This window comes from Periplaneta americana, chromosome 1 (assembly GCF_040183065.1).
Source record: "Periplaneta americana isolate PAMFEO1 chromosome 1, P.americana_PAMFEO1_priV1, whole genome shotgun sequence".
Lineage (NCBI taxonomy): Eukaryota > Metazoa > Arthropoda > Insecta > Blattodea > Blattidae > Periplaneta > Periplaneta americana.
This window is the reverse complement of record NC_091117.1, coordinates 185426063-185450252: the sequence shown is the minus strand read 5'-3', so window position 1 is coordinate 185450252 and position 24190 is coordinate 185426063. Positions and strand designations below refer to the sequence as shown.

Below are 24190 nucleotides of genomic sequence, written 5' to 3'. Positions count from 1 at the left end.
ATTATTCATAATAAAGAGAGAGAGACAAACTGACTTACTTCATTAGAAATCTACTGCAAACTGAAAATAGTTAACTTAAAATTTTCAAATATCTCACAACAGTGCAACTCAGTTCAAGAAATATCAATATTTTATTTGTATTTGTCCCATTCTTGTCATAAATTACACCAAGAACGACACACAGTAATAAATTCATTATAAAAAATTAATATAGTGTACTCTATACCTGGGGTCTTTTCTGACCCCATGTGATATAAATTTATTTATTTATTATTTTGCTAATAATTGTAACATAAAATATAATAGGCTATATACAGAAAAACTTTAGCTCGCCCTGAAAGAGTAGAACTCGTGCTCAGGGGCGGATTCCTCAATTGAAATTAATAATTGTACAATACAATTTGTCTTATGTCTACTATGCACTTACAGTATATAAATTTAAATTTACAATTTTTCAATTTTTATGAACTCCATGAATAACTTTTTAAATTTAATACTAGAACTATCAGAATTGACAGGATAAGGATATTTAAATATAAATTTATTATATATTCTTGGGCCTAAATTACTACTATGATTAAATACTGTAACAGTGTTGAATTTTGGTTCAAACAATCTTAAAGAATTCATACCTTTTGTTTCATAACTATGAGACTACAATTCAAAATTATTTCGATTTTTATATATGAATTTTATTAATACAATATAATAAATTTGTCTTAAGTTAAGTATATTAAAGTCTAAAAAAAAAATTTGAGATGGAAAATTAATAGGTTTATGAAGACATATTTTAATTATTTTCTTCTGTAATAAATAAAGTGGATTGAAATTGGATTTAAATGAGCTACCCCATCCTATAATTCCATACATAATTACCGATTGAAACATAGTTAAATATTTATGCGTAATAAACTTATTGACAAGTAATTCCTCAATAAAACAAAATAATATACTATTTTACGTAACTTATTACAAAGGCAATTTATGTGTTGGTTCCATTTTTAATGATTATCGAAAATTATGCCTAAATACTTGACTTCAAGGACTCCTTAATAATCGGACATTTATACTATATAAGACAACAATCAGAATTATGCAATTTAATCTATACTAATAATAAATCTGTAGCCGAAATTTTTCTGGTAATTTTCGATTTTCCAAAAATAATTGGTCCTAACATATATAATTAACCACCCTGAAATCGAAAATAGCTTTTTTTTTTAATTTTTATTCGTATGTATGTCTGTTTGTCTGTCTGTCTGTCTGTATGTTTGTTACCTTTTCACGCGATAATAGCTGAACGAATTTCGATGAAAATTGGAATATAAATTATGTTCGCTGTAACTTAGATTTTAGGCTATATGGCATTCAAAATACATTATTTAAAGGGGGGTTATAAGGGGGCCTGAATTAAATAAATCGAAATATCTCGCTTATTATTGATTTTTGTGAAAAATGTTACATAACAACAGTTTCTTTAAAAATAATTTGCGATAAATTTTATTGTTGAAAAAGTTTGATAGGACTGATATTTAATGAGATAAATGAGTTTTAAAATTAAAATAACTGTCATCTAAGGCCGTATAATGAAATAAAAAACAAATGATTTCGTCTATAAGGGGCCTTGGACAGCAACAATCGAAAGCTATGAAAGATAGCCTACAAAGAATGTTTGTGTGTTTGTATGAAGTAATATCGGAAGCTAAATTAACCGATTTCTATAATTAATTATTATTTCACCATTGGAAAGTGTAGTTTCTCTAGATGGACATAATGCTATAATGTTATTACAGTAACTTCTAATATAATATAATATAATATAATATAACATAATATAATATAATATAATATAATATAATATAATATAATGTATGTAATGTAATATTATATAATATAATTTAAGTTATTTGAAGGGTTCAGAACCATAGTGGGCCAAACGCCATTTACTGAATACGTAGAAAACAAGGGTTAAAATTAAGTTATTACCATAATTCAATGGAAACCTATAACAAGTAAAATAAAGTATACACATTAAATCTAAATGATGTCAATGTTCATTAAACTATGGTTGCATGTAATAAAATTAGAAATATGTTAAAGGAATTGTCATTGCACCAATGAGTGGCCTTTGGACCAAAATGATCGCATTTTAATTATTTGGATCCAATTTAAATTAAGTAACATATTAAACGATTTATCCGTCTATCAAACACGAATGTTCCCTGGATCAAATGTCCTATTTTAATTATGTAATTACTTTATGTTTATTTCTAACGGGTGCAGCGGAGCGCACGGGTACGGCTAGTACTTAATATAGATGTAGGAGGTTTGTTACATTTTTCAGATAATGAGAATGGAATAATTATGGTTTTATTTTCGTTGATAGAAAGATAATTTATGTCAAACCATTTTTTTTTATTAATTTAACCATTTTTTTATTAATTTAAGTATGAAAAAATAATGTTATACTGTTTATACTAGAATCATGCCAATGTAACATAATTGTAGCCAAATGTTCACAAATAGCATATCTGGAATATGGGAGAGTTATGTCAACGTTAGACATATGTATTTGTAAAAAATAAAAGAGTGGAGTCTCAAAAGACCCCAGATATAGACTGAGGGTTAAATATAAATTTCACATACAGGTCAATTCATTTTTACTTGTATTAAGTGTTATGCTGTATTTTACCCTACTACTCAATGTTAAACATGACCTATTTGTAAACGACGCTTCTGTTCGGTTCGAAAGCGGTCTGCTATTGGCCTGTGTTTAGAAGCTGCAGTTAACTTGCGACAAGTGTCTAAAAAGTCCCCAGTCTAGAATGATGAATTGGCGGAGTCGCAATATGTAGCGAAATCCTGTTTCGAAGACCAGCTATAACGTCTGTGGGATCATCGTCCTGACCAGATGTTACTCTCTTTCTCATTGGGAAATCGTTCACCTTTGCTAAGGCATGTGGTCGTGAGACCAGCAGTGGGCTCGTCGACCTCGACATCTCAATGGGTGTCGTGCCACGAAATAGGTTTATTATTATTATTATTATTATTATTATTATTATTATTATTATTATCTAAAAAGTGTGATTTTAATATATATATATATATATATATATATATATATATATATATATATATTATTTTTGTTTTTCTAAATTTAACTTAATTTTTGCATTGTTCATGTATGAGATTTTGCTTACTTTTCAAAATAAAAATCAGATGAAGTTTGCAATATTAATTTGCTTTTTTATTTTGTTCTTTCTTATATTTCTTAAGAATAATTATTTATAATAACTACGCTCCTAATACAATTACCAAGTATTGTATCCTTAAGCAATCTATGTTATAATTAACATTCTGTTGGTGTAATATTATTTCATTGTTGTTACAAATCGAAATATATGTTTGTATAAACCAATAAATCATTTCCGGGCACGAAGAACATATCAAACAAAATAGGTAAACAGTTGCTGAGACTTTTTCAACACCTGAAACAAATTGCATGGTGGAAGGCAGATGTGGTTGGCCTTCGCGCTCTTGTGCCTGTCAAGGACAAGAGCAAACTCCGCTCTCCACATGCATTCAGTTCCAAGATCCGTGAGGTGGAGGAAGGAAAGGAAGGTGAGTCAGTCAATTATTTTTGTGACTGTACGAATAATATGAAGATCTGATGGAAAACTGCTTTTTTCGTCACCAAAATCTCTTTTCCGACAAATGTTCATATTACTGTAGGTTGCATCTTTACTAAGCCCGCTTCTTGCATGAGTGTTATTTCGATTGCAACTTAATCATCTGTGTTTCTTGGATAAGAAACTAGAGTCCATAGACCCAGTATCCTCGAATCTCGCGTAGCGCATGAGTGTTATCTCGATAGGAATGTAATCATTTGTATCCTCGAATCTCGCGTCGCGCATGAGTGTTATCTCGATTGCAATGTAATCATTTGTATCCTCGAATCTCGCGTCGCGCATGAGTGTTATCTCGATTGCAATGTAATCGTTTGTATCTTCGAATCTCGCGTCGCGCATGAGTGTTATCTCGATAGGAATGTAATCATTTGTATCCTCGAATCTCGCGTCGTGCATGAGTGTTATCTCGATTGCAATGTAATCACTTGTATCCTCGAATCTCGCGTCGCGCATGAGTGTTACCTCGATTGCAATGTAATCGTTTGTATCCTCGAATCTCGCGTCGCGCATGAGTGTTATCTCGATTGCAATATAATCATTTGTATCCTCGAATCTCGCGTCGCGCATGAGTGTTATTTCGATTGCAATGTAATCATTTGTATCTTCGAATCTCGCGTCGCGCATGAGTGTTATCTCGATTGCAATGTAATCACTTGTATCCTCGAATCTCGCGTCGCGCATGAGTGTTATCTCGATTGCAATGTAATCACTTGTATCCTCGAATCTCGCGTCGCGCATGAGTGTTATCTCGATTGCAATGTAATCGTTTGTATCCTCGAATCTCGCGTCGCGCATGAGTGTTATCTCGATTGCAATATAATCATTTGTATCCTCGAATCTCGCGTCGCGCATGAGTGTTATCTCGATTGCAATATAATCATTTGTATCCTCGAATCTCGCGTCGCGCATGAGTGTTATCTCGATTGCAATATAATCATTTATATCCTCGAATCTCGCGTCGCGCATGAGTGTTATCTCGATTGCAATGTAATCGTTTGTATCCTCGAATCTCGCGTCGCGCATGAGTGTTATCTCGATTGCAATGTAATCATTTGTATCCTCGAATCTCGCGTCGCGCATGAGTGTTATCTCGATTGCAATATAATCATTTGTATCCTCGAATCTCGCGTCGCGCATGAGTGTTATCTCGATTGCAATGTAATCATTTGTATCCTCGAATCTCGCGTCGCGCATGAGTGTTATCTCGATTGCAATGTAATCATTTGTATCCTAGAATCTCGCGTCGCGCATGAGTGTTATCTCGATTACAATGTAATCATTTGTATCCTCGAGCTGCCAGTTCGAAATGCACAGATAATTAATACTGCATGAGTGTTTACCGACTGCAATGTTCACAACAGATGATGTGACATCATTATGAGTGGGCGCATATACGTACTGAGATAACGTTTTCTCCGCTGAATGTAAAACTGAACGCATTTTATTAGTTCCGTATGTTGACTGTTTGGCCCGTAATACGGAAGCTTTGATATTGTTATTAAAATGGAGCCCATTAAGAAGAGACAGAACAGTAAATTTTTCGATATATGAATTTGAATTAATTTGAGAGATTTTTATGTAAATACAAAGACATAATTTCCCTAAAAATAATAAGTTTGATTACTCATTAAAACAATGTGGAATGGTATGCAGCGTAGAATGATTCTTGTCTTCAATTTCCCTGAAGTATTTGTACAGGGACATCATTTTATTTTTACTAACAATTTTAATATTAACCTTTGTATACATTTAGAGAACCGGAAACACCGCTTGCTCCCCCGTCCAAGACTGGAGTTCGATGATACTGGTGTAAAACACAAATCACTCTACTAGGTATAGGATGGAAGAAAAGTAGTTCATCCATTTACGTAAACTAGGAAATATCGCTTTTTTGAGTTTGATAATTTTCATTACGTTTTTCTTTAATCAATTAAGTGTTTTTACTCACGAAGTGAGTTATCCATGCGAACGTATTCATTATGCAGTGTATATTATACTGTCTACAGCACATTAGCGTACATTATAGAGAAAGAACTTAAATTGAAAAATAATCATAATATGAATATTTAAACACAATTTTGAAAATGGTGGCCGTTCATTTCGATACAGGTTTCAGTTCTTTTGTGCATATTATCGCACTATAGACTATTGCATCTAATTCCAATTGCCAGTTTCGTCCTTCGTACTAGTAACTCATGTTGAAATAATTCTGTACCTACTCTACGTACTGTGAATTCAATCTTCACTTCTGCCCGACCCGAAAATATAAAATTATTCAGACATGCTATCTACTGTCCGTCCAAGTGGTTATGCCGCAGGATTGTAGAAAGGGAGGAAATCACGTGCCAGTTAATTACTTAACAAGGCCCTTTTATTTAAGTTAAATTAAACAGCTGTATAATATTACGTAAACGTCCAATTCCTAAGAGAAATTAATGTTTTCAGAAAAGAGCTAAGACAGCCCAGCTTTTACAGAGGGGCGAGCAGAAGCAGGTGGGGAAAATCGGGATGCGACGTAGGCAAACGGACAGTATCTGTGCGAAAATATGATTCAATATTGAAAGCTCTTTCGTCACTGGAAAACGCGAACATATTTCTGGAACGTACTATACTCAGTAACTCAGTACTGCTTACTATCTGCGGTCTTGGTTCTGTGTGGAGTTGGAACTTCCTTAGTAGAAGGGGTGGGAGTGAAGTACATTAAAGAACTCAGGTACAATAAAAATTGAAGTAAAAATAAAATGATGTCCCTGTATGATACATAAGCCTAACTTTTGTAGAAATACAAGTCAAACTAAATATGTACATTTTTTCAAACACATCTAATAATATGGAATAATTAGGTGAATTGAATAGTTGCTTCCAAGCTTTCGATGACTAGCTCTGCCATCTTCTTCAGGGAATTCCGAGAATAAGTTTATTATTCCAAACGCCGGGAAAGCCTCAAGTCATACATCTAATTACACTAATTATTTGTAACGCGAAAATAATGCAATTGGTTACATCAACGTGAGCCCGCCGGCATGGGGAACTGGAGACCAACTCGCTTTTTGTTTTGTTAACCCACACCACTTTCCAACAACAGCGATACGTTTATTCCTTCTTTGAAATTCTGTTTGTACACAACACGGCACCAGTGGCGGAACGCGATCGGATTATAACAAACTATATGGATCTATTATTGTTCAAATAAAAAAAAATGTTATGTTTTATTTAACGACGCTCGCAACTGCAGAGGTTATATCAGCGTCGCCGGATGTGCCGGAATTTTGTCCCGCAGGAGTTCTTTTACATGCCAGTAAATCTACTGACATGAGCCTGTCGCATTTAAGCACACTTAAATGCCATCGACCTGGCCCGGGATCAACCCGCAACCTTGGGCATAGAAGACCAGCGCTATACCAACTTGCCAACCAGGTCGACTGTTCAAATCAATAAGATACTGCAAAACTACACATAAATATGTATTGCACTTCATTAAATGTAACCAAAATAATACTCTTTTATTACATAACATAAAAATAATACTCTTCTATCACAGAACATTACATAACATAAACATAATATTTTATTACATAACATAAAAATGATATTTTATTACGTACTAACTTATGGCTTTTAAGGAACCCGGAGGTTCATTGCCACCCTCACATACGCCCGCCATCGGTCCCTATCCTGTGCAAGATTAATCCAGTCTATACAATCATATTCCACCACCCTCAAATCCATTTTAATATTATCCTCCTATCTACATCTCGGCCTCCCCAAAGACCTTTTTCCTCCCGGCCTCCCAACTAACATTCTATATGGTATGCCTACCAGAAAAACTTATAATATATTAGTCGAACCAAAAACTTGAACAAATCAAACCTAACCTGTCACAGATCCTCGATGATGTCAGCCATATTGACCAACGTTCAATTTGGCACACAAGAAAATAATTACCGCGGTTTTCTCGGAGTTCTTCCGTTCCCCCATATTAGGCATCTACACAATTCCGTCAACATTTCTTCGTTTCGTCATCATTCCACAGCATTTCCAACGCCGTCGGCTGGCCTAGAAACGTCGACGGCAATTCGGAAGGCGGTAGTCTGCTAGCGTTTGCGTCGAGAGAGACAGGTAGAGAGAGCAAGGCAGCGTACAACATTGCCACATCGTTCTTCACGAGCACGTGCAATACAAATAGCGCAGGAGAGAATTTAAATTATCAAAAGACAATATTGACCTCACCCTTTGATTACTGTAAGCATGCCACCAAACAAACCCTCTTTCCTTCACTAACAATATTCTTTGCACTCTTCTCAATCCCACTTCTGCAGTAGTTTCTTGCGCGTTGGTAACATTGCAGTCAGCATCAGGATGGCCGGCAGCGTTCTGCTCGTCGACGTTTTTAAAACGATTATACGCCTTAAACATTATTTTCCGCAGTATTTGTGTTTTTACAGTCTCTTCTTCCATTTATTTATCTTACACACATACAGTAAATGTTAGTTTTACTTATTCAATGTATTGAAACACTCACACTTGAACAAACGAACTGATTCCGATTGGTTCTAATGTACAAGCTCGTGACGTCACATACCAGAAATGCTACGGCGCATATAGCAATTGACCGCCTTCCGAAATGCCGTCTAGTCTAGAGGGGTTGCCTGCTCGAAACTTGTGTAATCAGCCGGTGTGGGTTTGAGAATGCGTCTAACTTAAGGGTTAGTGTAACAGATCGTAAAAGGTCGCAGTGCTGGGTCATAATGACCCCCCCCCTTCAGAAAATTCCATTCCATTCAACTTTTTTGCATGAACTTGGCTTCTCTTCCGCTTAGTAATGTACAAAACTAATGCGGCATGCAATTACATTATACATTTCAAATCAAGTTAAATACGTAATAGGCATACATGGCTTAGCAGTCATTACAAATAATCACTAGATCGCCTATACCTTTTGGTCAGGAACTAGTCTGTCTACATTACGATAAATACTATTACTACATAAACGTGAAGCAGTTACGATATGATAGGTTGTTAAATGTGTACGCATAATATTTTTCATCAAGTTCATTTTAGAAAAAAAATGGCGATTCTTTTACAATAGGATATTGTGTAATCTTCGTAAAGTTTAACAAAAAGATGCCGTCACAACATAGCAACAGTGATGTCACAACACGACCGACATAAAAACAACACAATTAAAGAAACCATAAAAAAACAATAATTATAGATCATTTTACGATATCCCATTGTAAAACAGAATCCATCCGCTATTATTTACAATAGGATATCATAACTTCATGATATTCCGTTTTAAAACAGAAACGAGATTCTTTTATTGTAGGATGTTATGTTTTATTTAACGACGCTCGCAACTGCCGAGGTTATATCAGCGTCGCCGGTGTGCCGGAATTTTGTCCCGCAGGAGTTCTTTTACAGGCCAGTAAATCTACTCACATGAGCCTGTCGCGTTTAAGCACACTTAAATGCCATCGACCTGGCCCGGGATCGAACCCGCAACTTCGGGCATAGAAGGCCAGCGCTATACCAACTGCGCCAACCAGGCCGAATTTATTGTAGTTCACGCTTAATTTTCATAAAGTTTAACAAACGATGACGTCACAACATGGCGGCAGGGACGTCACAACATGGTCGACGTAAAACAATACAAGTAAATAAAGCTATCTAAAAACCAATAATTACAGACAATTTCACGATATCCCATTCTGAAACATAACCCATCCGCTCTTATTAAAAGTAAGATGTCACCAAAAGAATTTCACAATATCCCATTCTGGAATAAAACTCATCTGCTCTTATTGAAAATAGGATATCATCAACACATTCCCATATGTGAAATTTCGGCATCTCCCCAAACTATACACGAGAGAGAAAACACATTTAAATAATTGAATTCAGAGTATTCGGCTTCACGTCACTCAGTTATCCCCCTCAACTAAACCCACTAACCTTGTCACATACCTCGGGCTTATGTCATTTAGCTACTCCCCCAATTTAACCCAGCTAACTCAGTCTTAACCGTAGTCCTCGTACAAATTTAAAACCCAAATTAAATATAAATGAAAAGAAACAACGAATAGATCCACATACACGCTCAACATACATAAATACCAACAAATAGGCCTATACCAAGCATGTCTATGTTCATAATAAAACGATTCAGAAATGCAATCCTCACTCCTTCGCTTATCTCCACTCGGACCAGCAACGGAATCCATAACCAACGAAGTAAACAATAAATAAAAGTAATTTCAAAATCAAGAAATAACAATGACTTATTATTGACACACTTGATACAGCGGTAGAACATTTAAAGTTTCAAACTACGTACATTAATACCAATTGACAATAAAACCAGAATCTACAGCCATTTAAATAACCTAAATACACCAATCATAGTTATAAAACGCTGAATACATCCCGGCAAAAACAAAAACTAATTACTGTAACTTATGACGTCAATCTTATGACGACATCCCTTCTTCAATCTAGCCAACATAAATTCTCATAAACTCACTAACGATATTCTATAGTCAAATAGACCTAAATACCCGTATCGAAAAAAAAGCACGTACTTAGCACTATGTACCATTTATTGAACGCTATTGTTAAAGAAAAAACTGTGCCTCCTTTAGTTTTCTTCTTCTGAAGAATTAGCGTAATTGCCTACGTACGTCACTGATGAAATCGTGTGCATTTAACATACCTTAATAATGATCCTTTTCTCCTGTACATGTTTTGGGTCCTAGTTCTTCCCAGCTGTAGCCAATTTAGACTTTGGTGATATTCCTAATGAATGGAGGGAACATAATTTATTGTCATAGCTCTTCCAGAAACTTCCTCCATTTAACGATAGAAAAGTTCGAACACATACAAACGATCACTTTTGCTGGGTTGACCATCCGTTTTTATGCAATTTTTAAAGATGTCCAAATTCTTTAACATTTGTAAGTAAAATTACAATAATCAATTACTACACAATTAACGACGACTGTCTCAAAATCTTCTACCACTAACAACTTTAAATACATCAACGACAAACTCTGTAACACATGTCAATTCACTACACTGAAACCAATGACGATTTTTTACAAGCTCTGTGGATAGTCCATTACAGAAAGTTAAAATTTATACATTTCTTTTAACTGTTTTTACATTACCGCACGAAACATTATTCTTTGAATTTTTCTTAGGCAATAAAATGCTCGTAACACACAACTCTTTAGCTCAATTTCTGTCGATAATAGCCTGATATAACTCCACAAAATTCATCATAAACTACACTATCTACTCGTACTAGTTTAATATGACATGACAGAACAGATACCGCCACCAGCGGATAGGAATACCCATAATTCCTTATATGCTGCCGCCACCATACGACGCATGCTTAGAACACATGTTCCGTCACAAATTACGGAATTTAGAGATAGGAAGTGATGGAGAAAATAATTGAAATACCGATATATTGATATTGAAATATATTGCAAACCTAATTTCGATAATCGATATAAATTACAAAAATATATCGATATATCAAACGATTATCGATATATCGCTATTTCGTAAGCTGCATTTTCAGATTAACATTTACGAATTACCAGTGGTGAAGCCAGTTTTTAAAGAGTGGGTAGGCAGAAAGTCTTACCTTAAATTTTTTGTACAATAGTTCCAAACGGCGAGTTTTCTTGGTGGCAAAATTGTCAAAGACACGATCCTTGAACATCTGGTCACTCATCAGTTCTTTCACTAGCTTTTTCTCAATGGCAATGGTACTGAGACAGCTGAGTCTTTCATTGATCAAAATTACGCAAGTATGTTTTTATTCTTTTCAAAGTACTCATACTCCTTTCAGAAGACTGTGGTCACAGGAAACATTAAAAACAAACGAACTAATTTGAACACTTCCACATACGAGTATACACTTTCCAGGCCATTTAGGACAATATAATCTAGAAGTCTTTGAAGGGAAAATAATACAAAAATGATCTTCACTCACTCATTATTTCGGGCACATTCTAGTAAACTCACACTTAATTCTAACAACAAAAATGGTCTTGAGTAACTTTTGCGCCGACTAAATCAAAAGGAGCATTTCCCACTAAAGCATCGTTGCCAACAGTGTTTGTGATATAAAGTCCTTAAACAGCAGTAAAAATTCACTATAAATATGCTATCAATGGAGAAAATTTGTACTCCTGTCGCTAAGAGGGCTTTAAAAACTCGCTAAATTAACAAAAAAATAATACAATACAAAACTTTCATCTATGTTGCCGCTGAAAATTAGTTAAAAATAGTTAGATCTAGCTACCATAAATTGGCAACACTATAACTGCAAGCGAGAAAAAGTCCGAATATTCTTTGTTGGTCACTGTGGTTGGTCGTGAGACATGCCTCCTTGCGACGTGGAGGGGTTTGCTAGTAATTCAAACAACCTCACGTCTTTTTCCGTCACCTCCAATCCCTGCCGTAAAGCCAAAGCCTGTTGAAGTGGCAGAAGAGGCAAGCGAGAAATTGTCTCACTCGCAGATGCCCATAACCCTGGCCGAGCACAACAGATTTTGTCGTTGACATGAGCGAAGAATCCTGTATAAACTGCTGATTTTCTCAATCACAACAATTATTACTGTCGAGAAATTTATGTTAGTAGGCTTGTTTGTAATTCTTTATCTTGAGGTTTTTTCTGGGTAGGCATTGCCTCAATTGCCTCCACGTAGCTTCGCCACTGCGAATTACAATAAAATTACTTAAATTTTAATATTCTTTTTTTACCACTGAAATTCACATCATAACAGTCAAAAGCATAAATGTAAAATTGTAACAATAAACAATACATTTTCAATACCATATTATGATGTATGTACCTAACCAAAATAAAAATTATGGTGGAAGTAAGATGAGCTGAAATGATATAGTGGCAAAGAGTTAAGTGAACTCTACATGGTTGAGTATTTAATATTGGAACACGATTCAATTATTCTAATTCTGTACAGAATTTAATCCAGGACACAGATATAATGCTCTTTTCTACCTAACAACGTAGTCATTTTTACATATAAGTAAAAAGAATTTGTAATTATTTTTAAATGTAAGATAACCGTACTTAGAGTTAAGTGAACTCTACAAGGTTGAGTATTTAATATTGGAACACGATTCAATTATTCTAATTCTGTACAGAATTTAATCCAGGACACAGATATAATGCTCTTTTCTACCTAACAACGTAGTCATTTTTACATATAAGTAAAAAGAATTTGTAATTATTTTTAAATGTAAGATAACCGTACTTAGAGTTAAGTGAACTCTACATGGTTGAGTATTTAATATTGGAACACGATTCAATTATTCTAATTCTGTACAGAATTTAATCCAGGACACAGATATAATGCTCTTTTCTACCTAACAACGTAGTCATTTTTACATATAAGTAAAAAGAATTTGTAATTATTTTTAAATGTAAAAAAACCGTACTTAGAATGTTACAAGTTTTAACAAATTTCATAACTGATTTGATACAATCCTTTTATATTAAGTTCCAATTGAAAATTATTGTTACACTCCAACATTCCAAAGATCAATGGTGATGATGAAAGGGATAGAATTTTTATGCACTAGGGATATAATAAGAAAACAGAATGTCGGTTCTAGGTTGTGCATAGAAATCATAGCCATAAACAAATGTCACGTCGGTATTAAATCCTTGTTTCTCTTTCCATTTTAGAATATAAAAATAAAAGCTTTGACACCTGTTTTGAGGTCAGAAGATTCCATTTCAGGGTGGGAATTGCTCCTGCCTTGGAGAACATTAATAACAATGTATCACTACGGCGTGGCGCGTCCTCAAGTTGCGAATAGAGGAGACGGCCTCCAGATATGGAGGATAGCTAAGAATATATTGAATAAGTCGATGAAGGGTGGGCCTCCAGCTTAGGGGTTGGGCGAAGGGCTAAGAACCCATCACCGTAAAAAAACAGCTTGTTACGAAACCCCAAAATAAGATCCAGACTTTTGAGATGGGGAGACCATGTAGCACGTATGGGTGAACCCACAAATGCATATAGTGTGTTAGTTGGGAGGCCGGAGGAATAATACCTTTGTGGAGGCCGAAACGTAGATGGGAGAATAATATTAAAATGGATTTGAGGGAGGTGGGATATGATTGTAGAGACTGGATTAATCCTGCTCAGGATAGGGACCGATGCGGGCTTATGTGAGAGCGGCAATGAACCTCCCGGTTCCTTAAAAGCCATGAGTAAGTAAGTAAATATTAACCAGTTTGAATTCGCATTCCAGTCCAGTCAATTAGAGCAAGGTATTGATTGTATTGAATATTTCAAGGTTACACAGTTATGTAACAGTCCACCTTCATTAGCGCCATCTCTCGGGAATTATCGGAGTTACCTAGTGTGGATTTTGTTGTTGTTGATAATGATGATAATTCCACAAAAAACGATAAATTTATGAGAAAATCGGTATATTATATGGTACATTGAATTAAAATTTCGATACCGATATATCGAAACGAAAATATCAGTATTTGGTAAAAACCGATATATTGGTCCCATCTCTAGATGTAGGGAAAGGTAGACGAATTTGAACGACATGTTCCGAAAAATTATCTATTATTGTTATTATTACCGAAATTCCAAAATTTCTATTGTTGACATAAATAATAAGTGGTAATATTGTCACATGCGGATTTTAAATCTAAGAAAATCCTTGATTTCTCTTCTGAATCTAGAATTAATAATATCTGTAATGAATCAATATTGATATATTATCGTAGCAGTACGTAGAATTTTTTCCGGATACCGAACTGAAGCTTCTGTACTTGACATTTTACAGAGTCAGTTTAGAATTCTATATTTTAATATAACGTAGAATAATTTCCTGGTGAATTTAGTATCTTAGGCATCTACATGGTATAAGCCTATGTGGACTGAAGGTGAAGTAAATATTCGATTCTAAATTAAGGCAAAATTATAGGAAATATTGACATTGACTAATAAGAACAATAATCAGCTTATACAGAGAGATAATATAGGCCTACTAGTTGAAATCAATAAGGTTATGGGACAAAAATGTCCTTGAACATATAAGAAAGCATGTGCGACACAATTATAAAATGTTTGATGAGGAAAGAAAAAAATAAATACCAATTAAAATTTTTATAAAATGTTGTATGGCCTTGAAACCTGGACATTGATTGTACAGAGCGTTCGTCTATCCCAATATGTAGCTAGTAATCTGACAATATTTTGCCGCTTTATGGCGTTTCACGAGTATTAGCTGAATTATTCCTTTCGTCAAGTGGAAAAATATAAAGGACAATTTTTTTACAGGAGTCCATGAAGAGTAGCTGCGAACGTATTTGATAGATGATCGGATTCATAATATAAACCATTCTGTTATTAATCTTCAAAGCAATAAACCGCCTTTCTTTCAGGTCCAACAGAAAATAAATAAGATGAAGAGAATTAATTTCACCTTTCTCGTAACGATTCTGTTCTCTGTTGATGCTAGCGAAGGGAAGGAGACAAAGAAAAACGGTGAGTCAATATTTGAATCTATTTCAGCTATGAACGATGTTGATAATTCATAATTTATGAATTCTTGTTTCAAAATTCAACGCGATATAACTGCAACCCCACATCACATATTAGAAGATTGATCAGCCTTATGGACTTTGAAGGCAGCAACTTTTATCAATTTCACTATACTGCCATCTAGCGACAGCAGAAGAAGTCACGTCATAACTCTCATTTGAATTGCATGGAGCAACTGTACTTCCATCTAGCGGTCGTTACCTATCTACAGTGATGATCCTGTGGTTGTTCTCTTTCACATGTTACTGTTACCCGAGGAGGTTAATCTAGAGAAAAGGACAATTTATAAACCAACTACCACTTATTACAAAATATCATATAAACTCAGGGATATAGAAGTCATCGGATTAATGGTGGGCGCTAGCGGGACCATAACAAAACAATTCGTGTCATTCTGTCCTAAATTTGGAGTCCCAGCACAACAATTAAGGAAATTTCTATAACAGCCTTGAAGGGTTGTCTGCAGATTTTACGGCGACACTTGTATTTCAATTCATATTGAATTTTCCCATTCTATTTTTATCTGTATTATTTATTTTACTGCAAATTTTCATTATGTGAAATATTATCTACTGTAAATTTTAGTTTATTGTAAACAAATTTCTAGTAAGACATTTTTAATGTCATCTTAAATGTTACTGTTTAATATTCTTTGTCTTTGGCAACCTCACCAATTTGAGGAAGATTAAATATATATATATATATATATATATATATATATATATATAACATAGGGATGGTCAATCTGCTACATATGTGATCAGGGCTGCAACTCAGAAAGACTAGGCTATGAAGTAACCTAGATATGATACAGGCAACCCACACTCGTACACTTCGACTCTTGGAATTTCTGCTGTTATTGTCTTTCAGTCCATCAGTTGTAGTGTCTATAAGGGTTATTTTTACAGAATACTTTTTAAGGTTCCCACAAGTCACATACGATAAGATCAGGTGAATGTGCAACCCTCTAGAAGTTGTCATCCAAAAACTCTCCTTATATCTCACCTGCAGTGTGGAGTGTGGTAGAATCTTGTCGAAAAAACCGAGATTGTCTCTGATTATTATCTGTCAACAACTGAAAAAACATGTATTTCTGCGCCGGACATCTGTTCATTTACTATATTTTCATAAAATACTGATCCTATTATTCGTATTGTAGTTACATGACACCATACAACAATTCTTTTATCATGCAGGTAACTTCGTGAATTAATCGGAGACTTTCTGTGCTTCAGTGCCTACAGCTTTGTGAAAAAATCGAACCATACAAATTAAACCAAGCCTCATGTGAGAAGATGATAGCAAATAATATGCGAAATCTTTGGGAATAACAAGTCGAGTAAATGGATGCTTTCTTGTTGCAGCTAACGACTATTTCAAGTTATGCAGCCGGAGTGATCCCGAATTAGGAAACTGCATAAAAAATGCAATAGAAGACTTCAGACCGAAGTTAATCAAAGGTAAGTCTAACACTAATGTAAGTATAAATGACATTACGAGAACTAGAGAAAGGTGGATGGATGGATGGATTGATGGATGGATGGGTTGATGGGGAGGATGGGTGGATGGATGGATTGATGGGGAGGATGGGTGGATGGATGGGGAGGATGGGTGGATGGATGGATGGATGGATTGATGGGGAGGATGGGTGGATGGATGGATGGATGGATGGGGAGGATGGGTGGATGGATGGATAGGTTGATGGGGAGGATGGGTGGATGGATGGATGGGGAGGATGGGTGGATGGATGGATGGATGGGTTGATGGGGAGGATGGGTGGATGGATGGATGGGGAGGATGGGTGGATGGATGGATGGATGGGTTGATGGGGAGGATGGGTGGATGGATGGATAGGGAGGATGGGTGGATGGATGGATGGATTGATGGGGAGGATGGGTGGATGGATGGATGGGGAGGATGGGTGGATGGATGGATGGATGGATTGATGGGGAGGATGGATGGATTGGGAGGATGGGTGGATGGATGGATGGGTTGATGGGGAGGATGGGTGGATGGATGGTTGGGGAGGATGGGTGGATGGATGGATGGATGGGTTGATGGGGAGGATGGGTGGATGGATGGATGGGAAGGATGGGTGGATGGATGGATGGATGGATGGATGGGGAGAATGGGTGGATGGATGGATGGGTTGATGGGGTGGATGGATGGATGGATGGATGGGGAGGATGGGTGGATGGATGGATGGATGGATGGATGGATTGATGGGGAGGATGGGTGGATGGATGGATGGATAGATGGGTTGATGGGGAGGATGGGTGGATGGATGGATGGATGGGGAGGATGGATGGATGGATGGATGGATGGGGAGGATGGGTGGATGGATGGATGGATGGATGGATGGGTTGATGGGGAGGATGGGTGGATGGATGGATGGGGAGGATGGGTGGATGGATGGATGGATGGATGGGGAGGATGGGTGGGTGGATGGATGGATGGGGAGGATGGTTGGGTGGATGGATGGATGGATGGATAGATGGGTTGATGGGGAGGATGGGTGGATGGATGGATGGGTTGATGGGTTGATGGGGAGGATGGATGCATGGGGAGGATGGATGGATGGGAAGGATGGGTGGATGGATGGATGGGGAGGATGGATGGATGGATGGGGAGGATGGATGGATGGATGGGGAGGATGGGTGGATGGATGGGTTGATGGGGAGGATGGGTGGATGGATGGATTGATGGGGAGGATGGGTGGATGGATGGATGGATGGATGGATGGGAGGATGGGTGGATGGATGGGTTGATGGATGGATGGATGGATGGGGAGGATGGGTGGGTGGATGGATGGATGGATGGGTTGATGGGGAGGATGGGTGGATGGATGGATGGGGAGGATGGATGGATAGATGGGTTGATGGGGAGGATGGGTGGATGGATGGATGGGGAGGATGGGTGGATGGATGGACGAACCGAATGGTGGGAGGATGTACGGAAAGGTTAAGTAGGTGGGTAGTACATAGGACAGATAGGACGAAAGGGGATATAGAGAGCAAGACAGACACTTAGACAGATAGGTGGATTGACCCACCCAGGTAGGTAGGTAGGTAGACAGATCGACAGAAAGACAGGATAGATAGGTAGATAGGAAGGTAAACAGATCGACAGAAAGACAGGGTAGGTAGGTAGGTAGGTAGGTGGATGGGTGAATGGGTGGGTAGATAGGTAGACAGAAAATATACATGCAGAGAAGAAGACAGACAGACAGGCAGACAGAAAGTGTACTAAAAAGAATTCGGGATTTTCAGTCTGAAACATGTGACCCAAATTTTAATGGTGTAAAATACACATACTTTTCGTTCTGCAAAAGAATTTTACAATGTTACATTAGTTCGAATCAAATTTCTGCAAATTTAAAGGACAAAACTAAAGTTCTTCAATATTTCATTATCATAAAACACTGCTATCTTAAATTGGGTGAGCGTATCGGGAATTAGATCAATCGCTTACCCAAAACATGCTATGAAATATTTCATATAAGAATTTTTACCTCGAAAGGAAAGCAAAAACGAACAAATTTATATTAAGATTTTTTCGCAAAGAGTAATCCCCTGAAATTAATAACATTAATTAAGTTCATCCTGTATAAGATTACAGGAAATATTGGTGAAATCAAAAATTGCTTGACAAAACATTTCCAACAAACGTTTAAAAGTCTTAATAACTTACCGGTACTTTGAAAACTGGAAGAAGAATTAGGATTTAATATGTGCAGAGTATAATGACAATGTTATGATTTCGATTATTATATTATTTGGAAATATTTTCACGTAACCAGCTTTTCAAGGAAATACTTCCGACAATTTAACTCTGTGTTACAGGCGTCCCTGAACTCGGCTTAGTCCCTTTGGATCCCCTGCATATCCCTCGCATTGAGTTTAAGGATGGTACTGGAAACTTCAGACTAAAACAGGTGCTCACCAACCTCACGATATATGGGCTGAGAGACTTCAATTTGCAGCGAGTCGTGTGAGTACAGTTTGTGGACTTAAGTTGTCTGGTCGTTCGAAGAAAGTGATATGCAGTGAACCGTAAGTAACGTCGTTAATTTCAAGGGTTATTCTTTGAGATATTTCAAACAAAAATGCTTAATACAATTTTGTTCGATTTTGCTTTCTTTTGGAGATAAAAATTATTTTATATTAAACATTTCATACCGCATTTTGTGGAAAGCTATTGAATTAATTCCCAGTATCCTTAATCAGTTTCAGAGAGCAGTGTATTATGATAATAAATGATTGAAAGAACTCCTGTTTTGTCCTTTAAATGTGCAGAAATTTGATGCGAATGAATGTAAGTTTTCGTTCTGCAAAGAAATTTTAAAGCGTGATGCACTGTGACAACGCTGTAAAGGTTATTGCCTGGAGAGATGCAACTCGCGTATGCAAGGAATGGGTGAGACAACGAGGAATGTAAACATAACACAATTATTAATAAGTATTTAATGAATTTCAATCTTAAGGCATATAAACTAAAGTTTATATGCCTTAAGATTGAAATTCATTAAATACTTATTAATAATTTACCAGGCATATTGATATATTAAAATGAATTGTAAAATAACACAATTGCTTTTATTTATTTATTTATTTATTTATTTATTTATTTATTTATTTATTTACTTATTTACTTACTTATTTATTTATTTATATATTTATTTATGTGTTTATTTATGTATTTATTTAATTAATTAAATTAATTAATTTAATTAATTTAATGTATTTATTAATTTATTTAATTTTATTTATTTATTTATTTATTTATGTATTTATTTATGTCTTTATTTATATATATATTTATTTTATTTATTTTATTAATTTATTTATTTACCTATTTACTTATTTATTTATTTATTTATTTATTTATTTATTTATTTATTTATTTATTTATTTATTTATTTATTTATTTATTCTGGTGTAGTTAAGGCCATCAGGTCTTCTCTTCCACAACACCAGGAATACAAAAACAAAGTAAAGCCACACAAAAATATACACAGGTTGCAGTCACACAAACTTTAAATGAGTGATTAAGTATCATAATACAGTAAAACCCCGATTATCCGTCACCCTATTAACCGATTGGCGGATTATCCGACTGTCTATTTCTCGCTCTTTTTTTTCTTCAGAAATAAATAACTTATATGAAGTACTGTTTTGTACATCATATTAGTAAGTTCTACATATGTTTTTGCTAGAGAGTGTTATTGCAAGCCTTTATCGTTACAAAACATTGTCTACTGTTCAAAGTGTCGTTCTATAATATAACTTGTATATAAAATGTCTTCCACGGATGATAACAGAAAACGTGTTGTGCTAAGTATCGAAAAAAAATGGAAATAATTTGAATGGTTTGAGAAAGAGAAGCTGTGGCTCATCTCGCATCAGAATATGAGATTGGGGGTTACAACTACGTGATGTAATAAAAAAAACAAGGATGAAGTGTAAAAAATTATGTAAATCTACAACATGAGACCTCCTTTAGACTATTTCTATCTTTCCTGAGACAGTCATTAAAAAGGGTTTCCTTGCTCCTTAAAAACCCGTTGTTGACAACCAGACTGAAATTAGTGAACTTCTGATCCGCTACCTAGTGAGTAAATACAAGACCATGCAGGAAATTACAAAATATTTCATGGTACTGATTATCCCATTTTTTCCATCAACTGTTCAGTCCATCCCCTTCATTACCACGGATAATAGAGGTTCTACTGTATCAAGATACGATAGCGCGGGAAATTTGATTTCTTGTATGTACGTTAACTGGTTACTGCTTTCATAATAATTAAAGTGGGAGGGAACTATTTCTAATTAGGGAATTTTTTAAATCATTAAATAGATTTATATAATGTAAAATAAGTTTTTCTTATTGGTTGTGTTCACCGAATATTTAATTAAAATTAAATCGAAGACTTTATAAATAATATGTTTAATTTTGTTTATTACTTTAACGTAAAATAAGCATATCGTATTTTTATTTTTTCGTTTAGAGTTTTAAATGTTTTAAAATTTTGTTTTTATAACGTGAAATAAGCATAATTGTAGTTTAATATCTCTAGAATATTCAATTGAAATGTAAATTTAGAAATATTTCTTAATCTTTTCAATTTAGTTTGAAATAAGCGTGTTTTATTGTTCGTGTTCTCTAAACATTCAATTAAAGTTAGGTTGTAGAGTTTATTTTAAATTTTCCAAGATTTTGTTTAACGTGAAATGAGCATTATTCATTCTCCGTTCTCTAACACAGATTAAACACGACTTTATGTGTGCTCACTGTTGGTTGCAGCGTTGCACGATCTCATAATTCATCATCATCATCATCCGTCACGAATTAGGCCTGTGTAGATCTGTTTCGGCCCCATCTAGCAGTCTTCTAAAGGATCTTCCTAACCGTCGATGTCCTCTGGGTTGATATTGCATCATCATTTTGGAGATCCTTGAATTGTCCATTCGTTTTACATGGTGTAGTCAATTTAGTTTGTATCTGTTTATTTTTTCTTCTACTGACTCTACTTCTAATTGTTCCAATATTTCTTCATTCCTTTTTCGATGTAAAAGAATATATCCTGCTGTCCGTCTGAAAAATTTCATTTCCGTTGCTTTGATTCTGCTCATATCTCTTTTCCTTACTGTCCAAATCTCACTTCCGTATAAAAGGGAGGGTAATGCTAGAGTATTATATATTTTTATTATTGTGGATTTTTGTACGAATTTTGCTTTTATTGTATTATTTATTATTCCTAAAATTTGTGTAAATTTGATGATTTTCTTGTTCACATCTTTTTCATTTTTATAAGTTACTTCAAAGCCTCAGAAAAGATGTCAACTCAGAGCAAGTCACTGGTTAAACGAGATTGGAAAAATAAAATCTCATAATTCATGTATTTTAAAATGCGCGTTTTTCTGGAAAACTATTCAAAACATAGGAAAACGTTATTTGACTTTTTTGTTGCTGTTTACTGAAGGAATCATCCACCAAAATTAATGACATTAAGAAATTTTCTTATGGTTCACTCTACATATTGTCTCATTCTAACTCGATCAACTCTCCATTAGGATAAGAGTAAGATAACCTTTCCATTGAGCTTTAGGTGTCAGTGACGGAAGGACCCTGTCTCTTCTGGTTATTGCTTCCGATCGCCTTCTACAATATAAGAGTTTTCATGATTTTCACTGCCAAAAATTCATTCTAAATTAGTTATAAACCTATCATTAGCTCAACCTGCTACTTCGTCTGTTACCCAGTAAACATCTTCAACTTTTTGTACAAGCTCGCAAGTTTTTCTCCTGTTTTCCTCCATCATGTTTTCAAAAGCTGTACCAAACAATGCCCTTACATCGCTATTTTTCAACAATAAACCTAAATTAAGTTTTGCAAGACCATTTTTATTCGTATCTATTTGCGTTACATTAATTTTAAGAGCAAATAACAGACTTCAAGATATATGGACCACATGCAGAGACTAAGAAGAAAGCAGAAAATAGGAAAGAGTGGAGAATATTGGTTTGCAGTTTCTTAACGATTATTAGAAACTGGGAGTCTCTTACCCCGTTTCGAAAATCACACAACCAGAAATTTCTTTTAAAATGATAGTGCTTTACGGAAGCGGGAGAGATTAACATTTTGCATTAGAAAAAAGTTCGTGTGATTTTGTGCAGTGAACCATTATTGTTAGACGTACAATAAGACAAATGGAGCAATATCTTAATATATAAAATTGAATGTGGGTATGTATGTATGTATGTATGTATGTATGTATGTATGTATGTATGTATGTATGTATGTATGTATGTATGTATGTATGTATGTTTGTATGTATGTATGTATGTATGTATGTATGTATGTATGTATGTATGTGTGTATGTTCTCTATACAAATCTACACGCTTTGACCAATATGTGCCAAAGTTTGCACATTTAATCTTCATAACCAGGAGAAGAACATAGGCTACATTAAAATTGTGCAAATGGAAGTTAAATTCATTAAAATTATAAAAAATAAAAATAAATAGATCAAATCTTCATGTATAATATTAAAACACAAAATCTTCTACAGTCAATTGTTTTTTATTATTGTCTGTTATATTCAACATCGACTTTCACGAGGCCATGGAAATTTTAACACGAAATTAAATTACATTGTTGTTACACATCATGATGGCTAAAACTAGATAATTCATACAATAAGTATCTTTACGCAGTCCAGGACCGTATTATGAATTCCTCGATGCAATTTTGTAGATAGTGAGCAGACTGTTTTATACAACTGAATTCTAGAATTCTTTGAAACTACAAGGATTACTATCACATAATTTACTTAATATTGAATAACCAATAGTACTATTGTGAAATATTGACCCATCAAAATTATGCACGAATAAGAATTGGTGTGAAAAACTCATACGAAACGTAATATGAGTGGCATATTAACTGGAAAAACGAAAGAAGATTATGTTTTTATCCCACGTATTGCTATTATAGCCATTCGATTTTAAGCAATTATTATAAGTTATAGTAATATTTGTGATAATATTACAATATTATAATATTGCAATAATAATATAGAGCCTATTTTACTGTTACTGTTAACCCGTCTTTTATTAATAAGTTATGGTCACTAATGACTTGGCCGTTTATAGAAAAATATGATTTTCTGTTGTGGTAGTGTTCTACATTGTCTTCTCCAGGAGAGTGAATTCTGATGAGTATAGTCTCCGTTACTGCAAAACACCCTGAAATCCATGTATTTGATAGAATCCATCCGTTACAGATTGTAGTTTGGCCTTGAAGAAAATTAAATATATTGTGGGCAGAAAGGCTTAATAATGCATAATGCCGTGGTACGATAAATATTATCATCAATCACAATGTT

At 35.0% G+C, this 24190-nt stretch overlaps 1 protein-coding gene across 1 annotated transcript in view; it reads left to right on the top strand.

Moving 5' to 3' along the window:
- Positions 1-3513: 3513 nt before the first annotated feature.
- LOC138705142 (protein takeout-like) overlaps positions 3514-24190 on the top strand; it is a 32798-nt gene continuing 12121 nt past the window's right edge. Inside the window, exons 1-4 of the mRNA XM_069833806.1 lie at positions 3514-3621; positions 15142-15244; positions 16666-16761; positions 19144-19291. Coding sequence (XP_069689907.1) covers positions 3517-3621; positions 15142-15244; positions 16666-16761; positions 19144-19291 — 452 coding nt within the window. The 5' untranslated portion in view covers positions 3514-3516. The remainder of the gene's footprint in view (positions 3622-15141; positions 15245-16665; positions 16762-19143; positions 19292-24190) is intronic.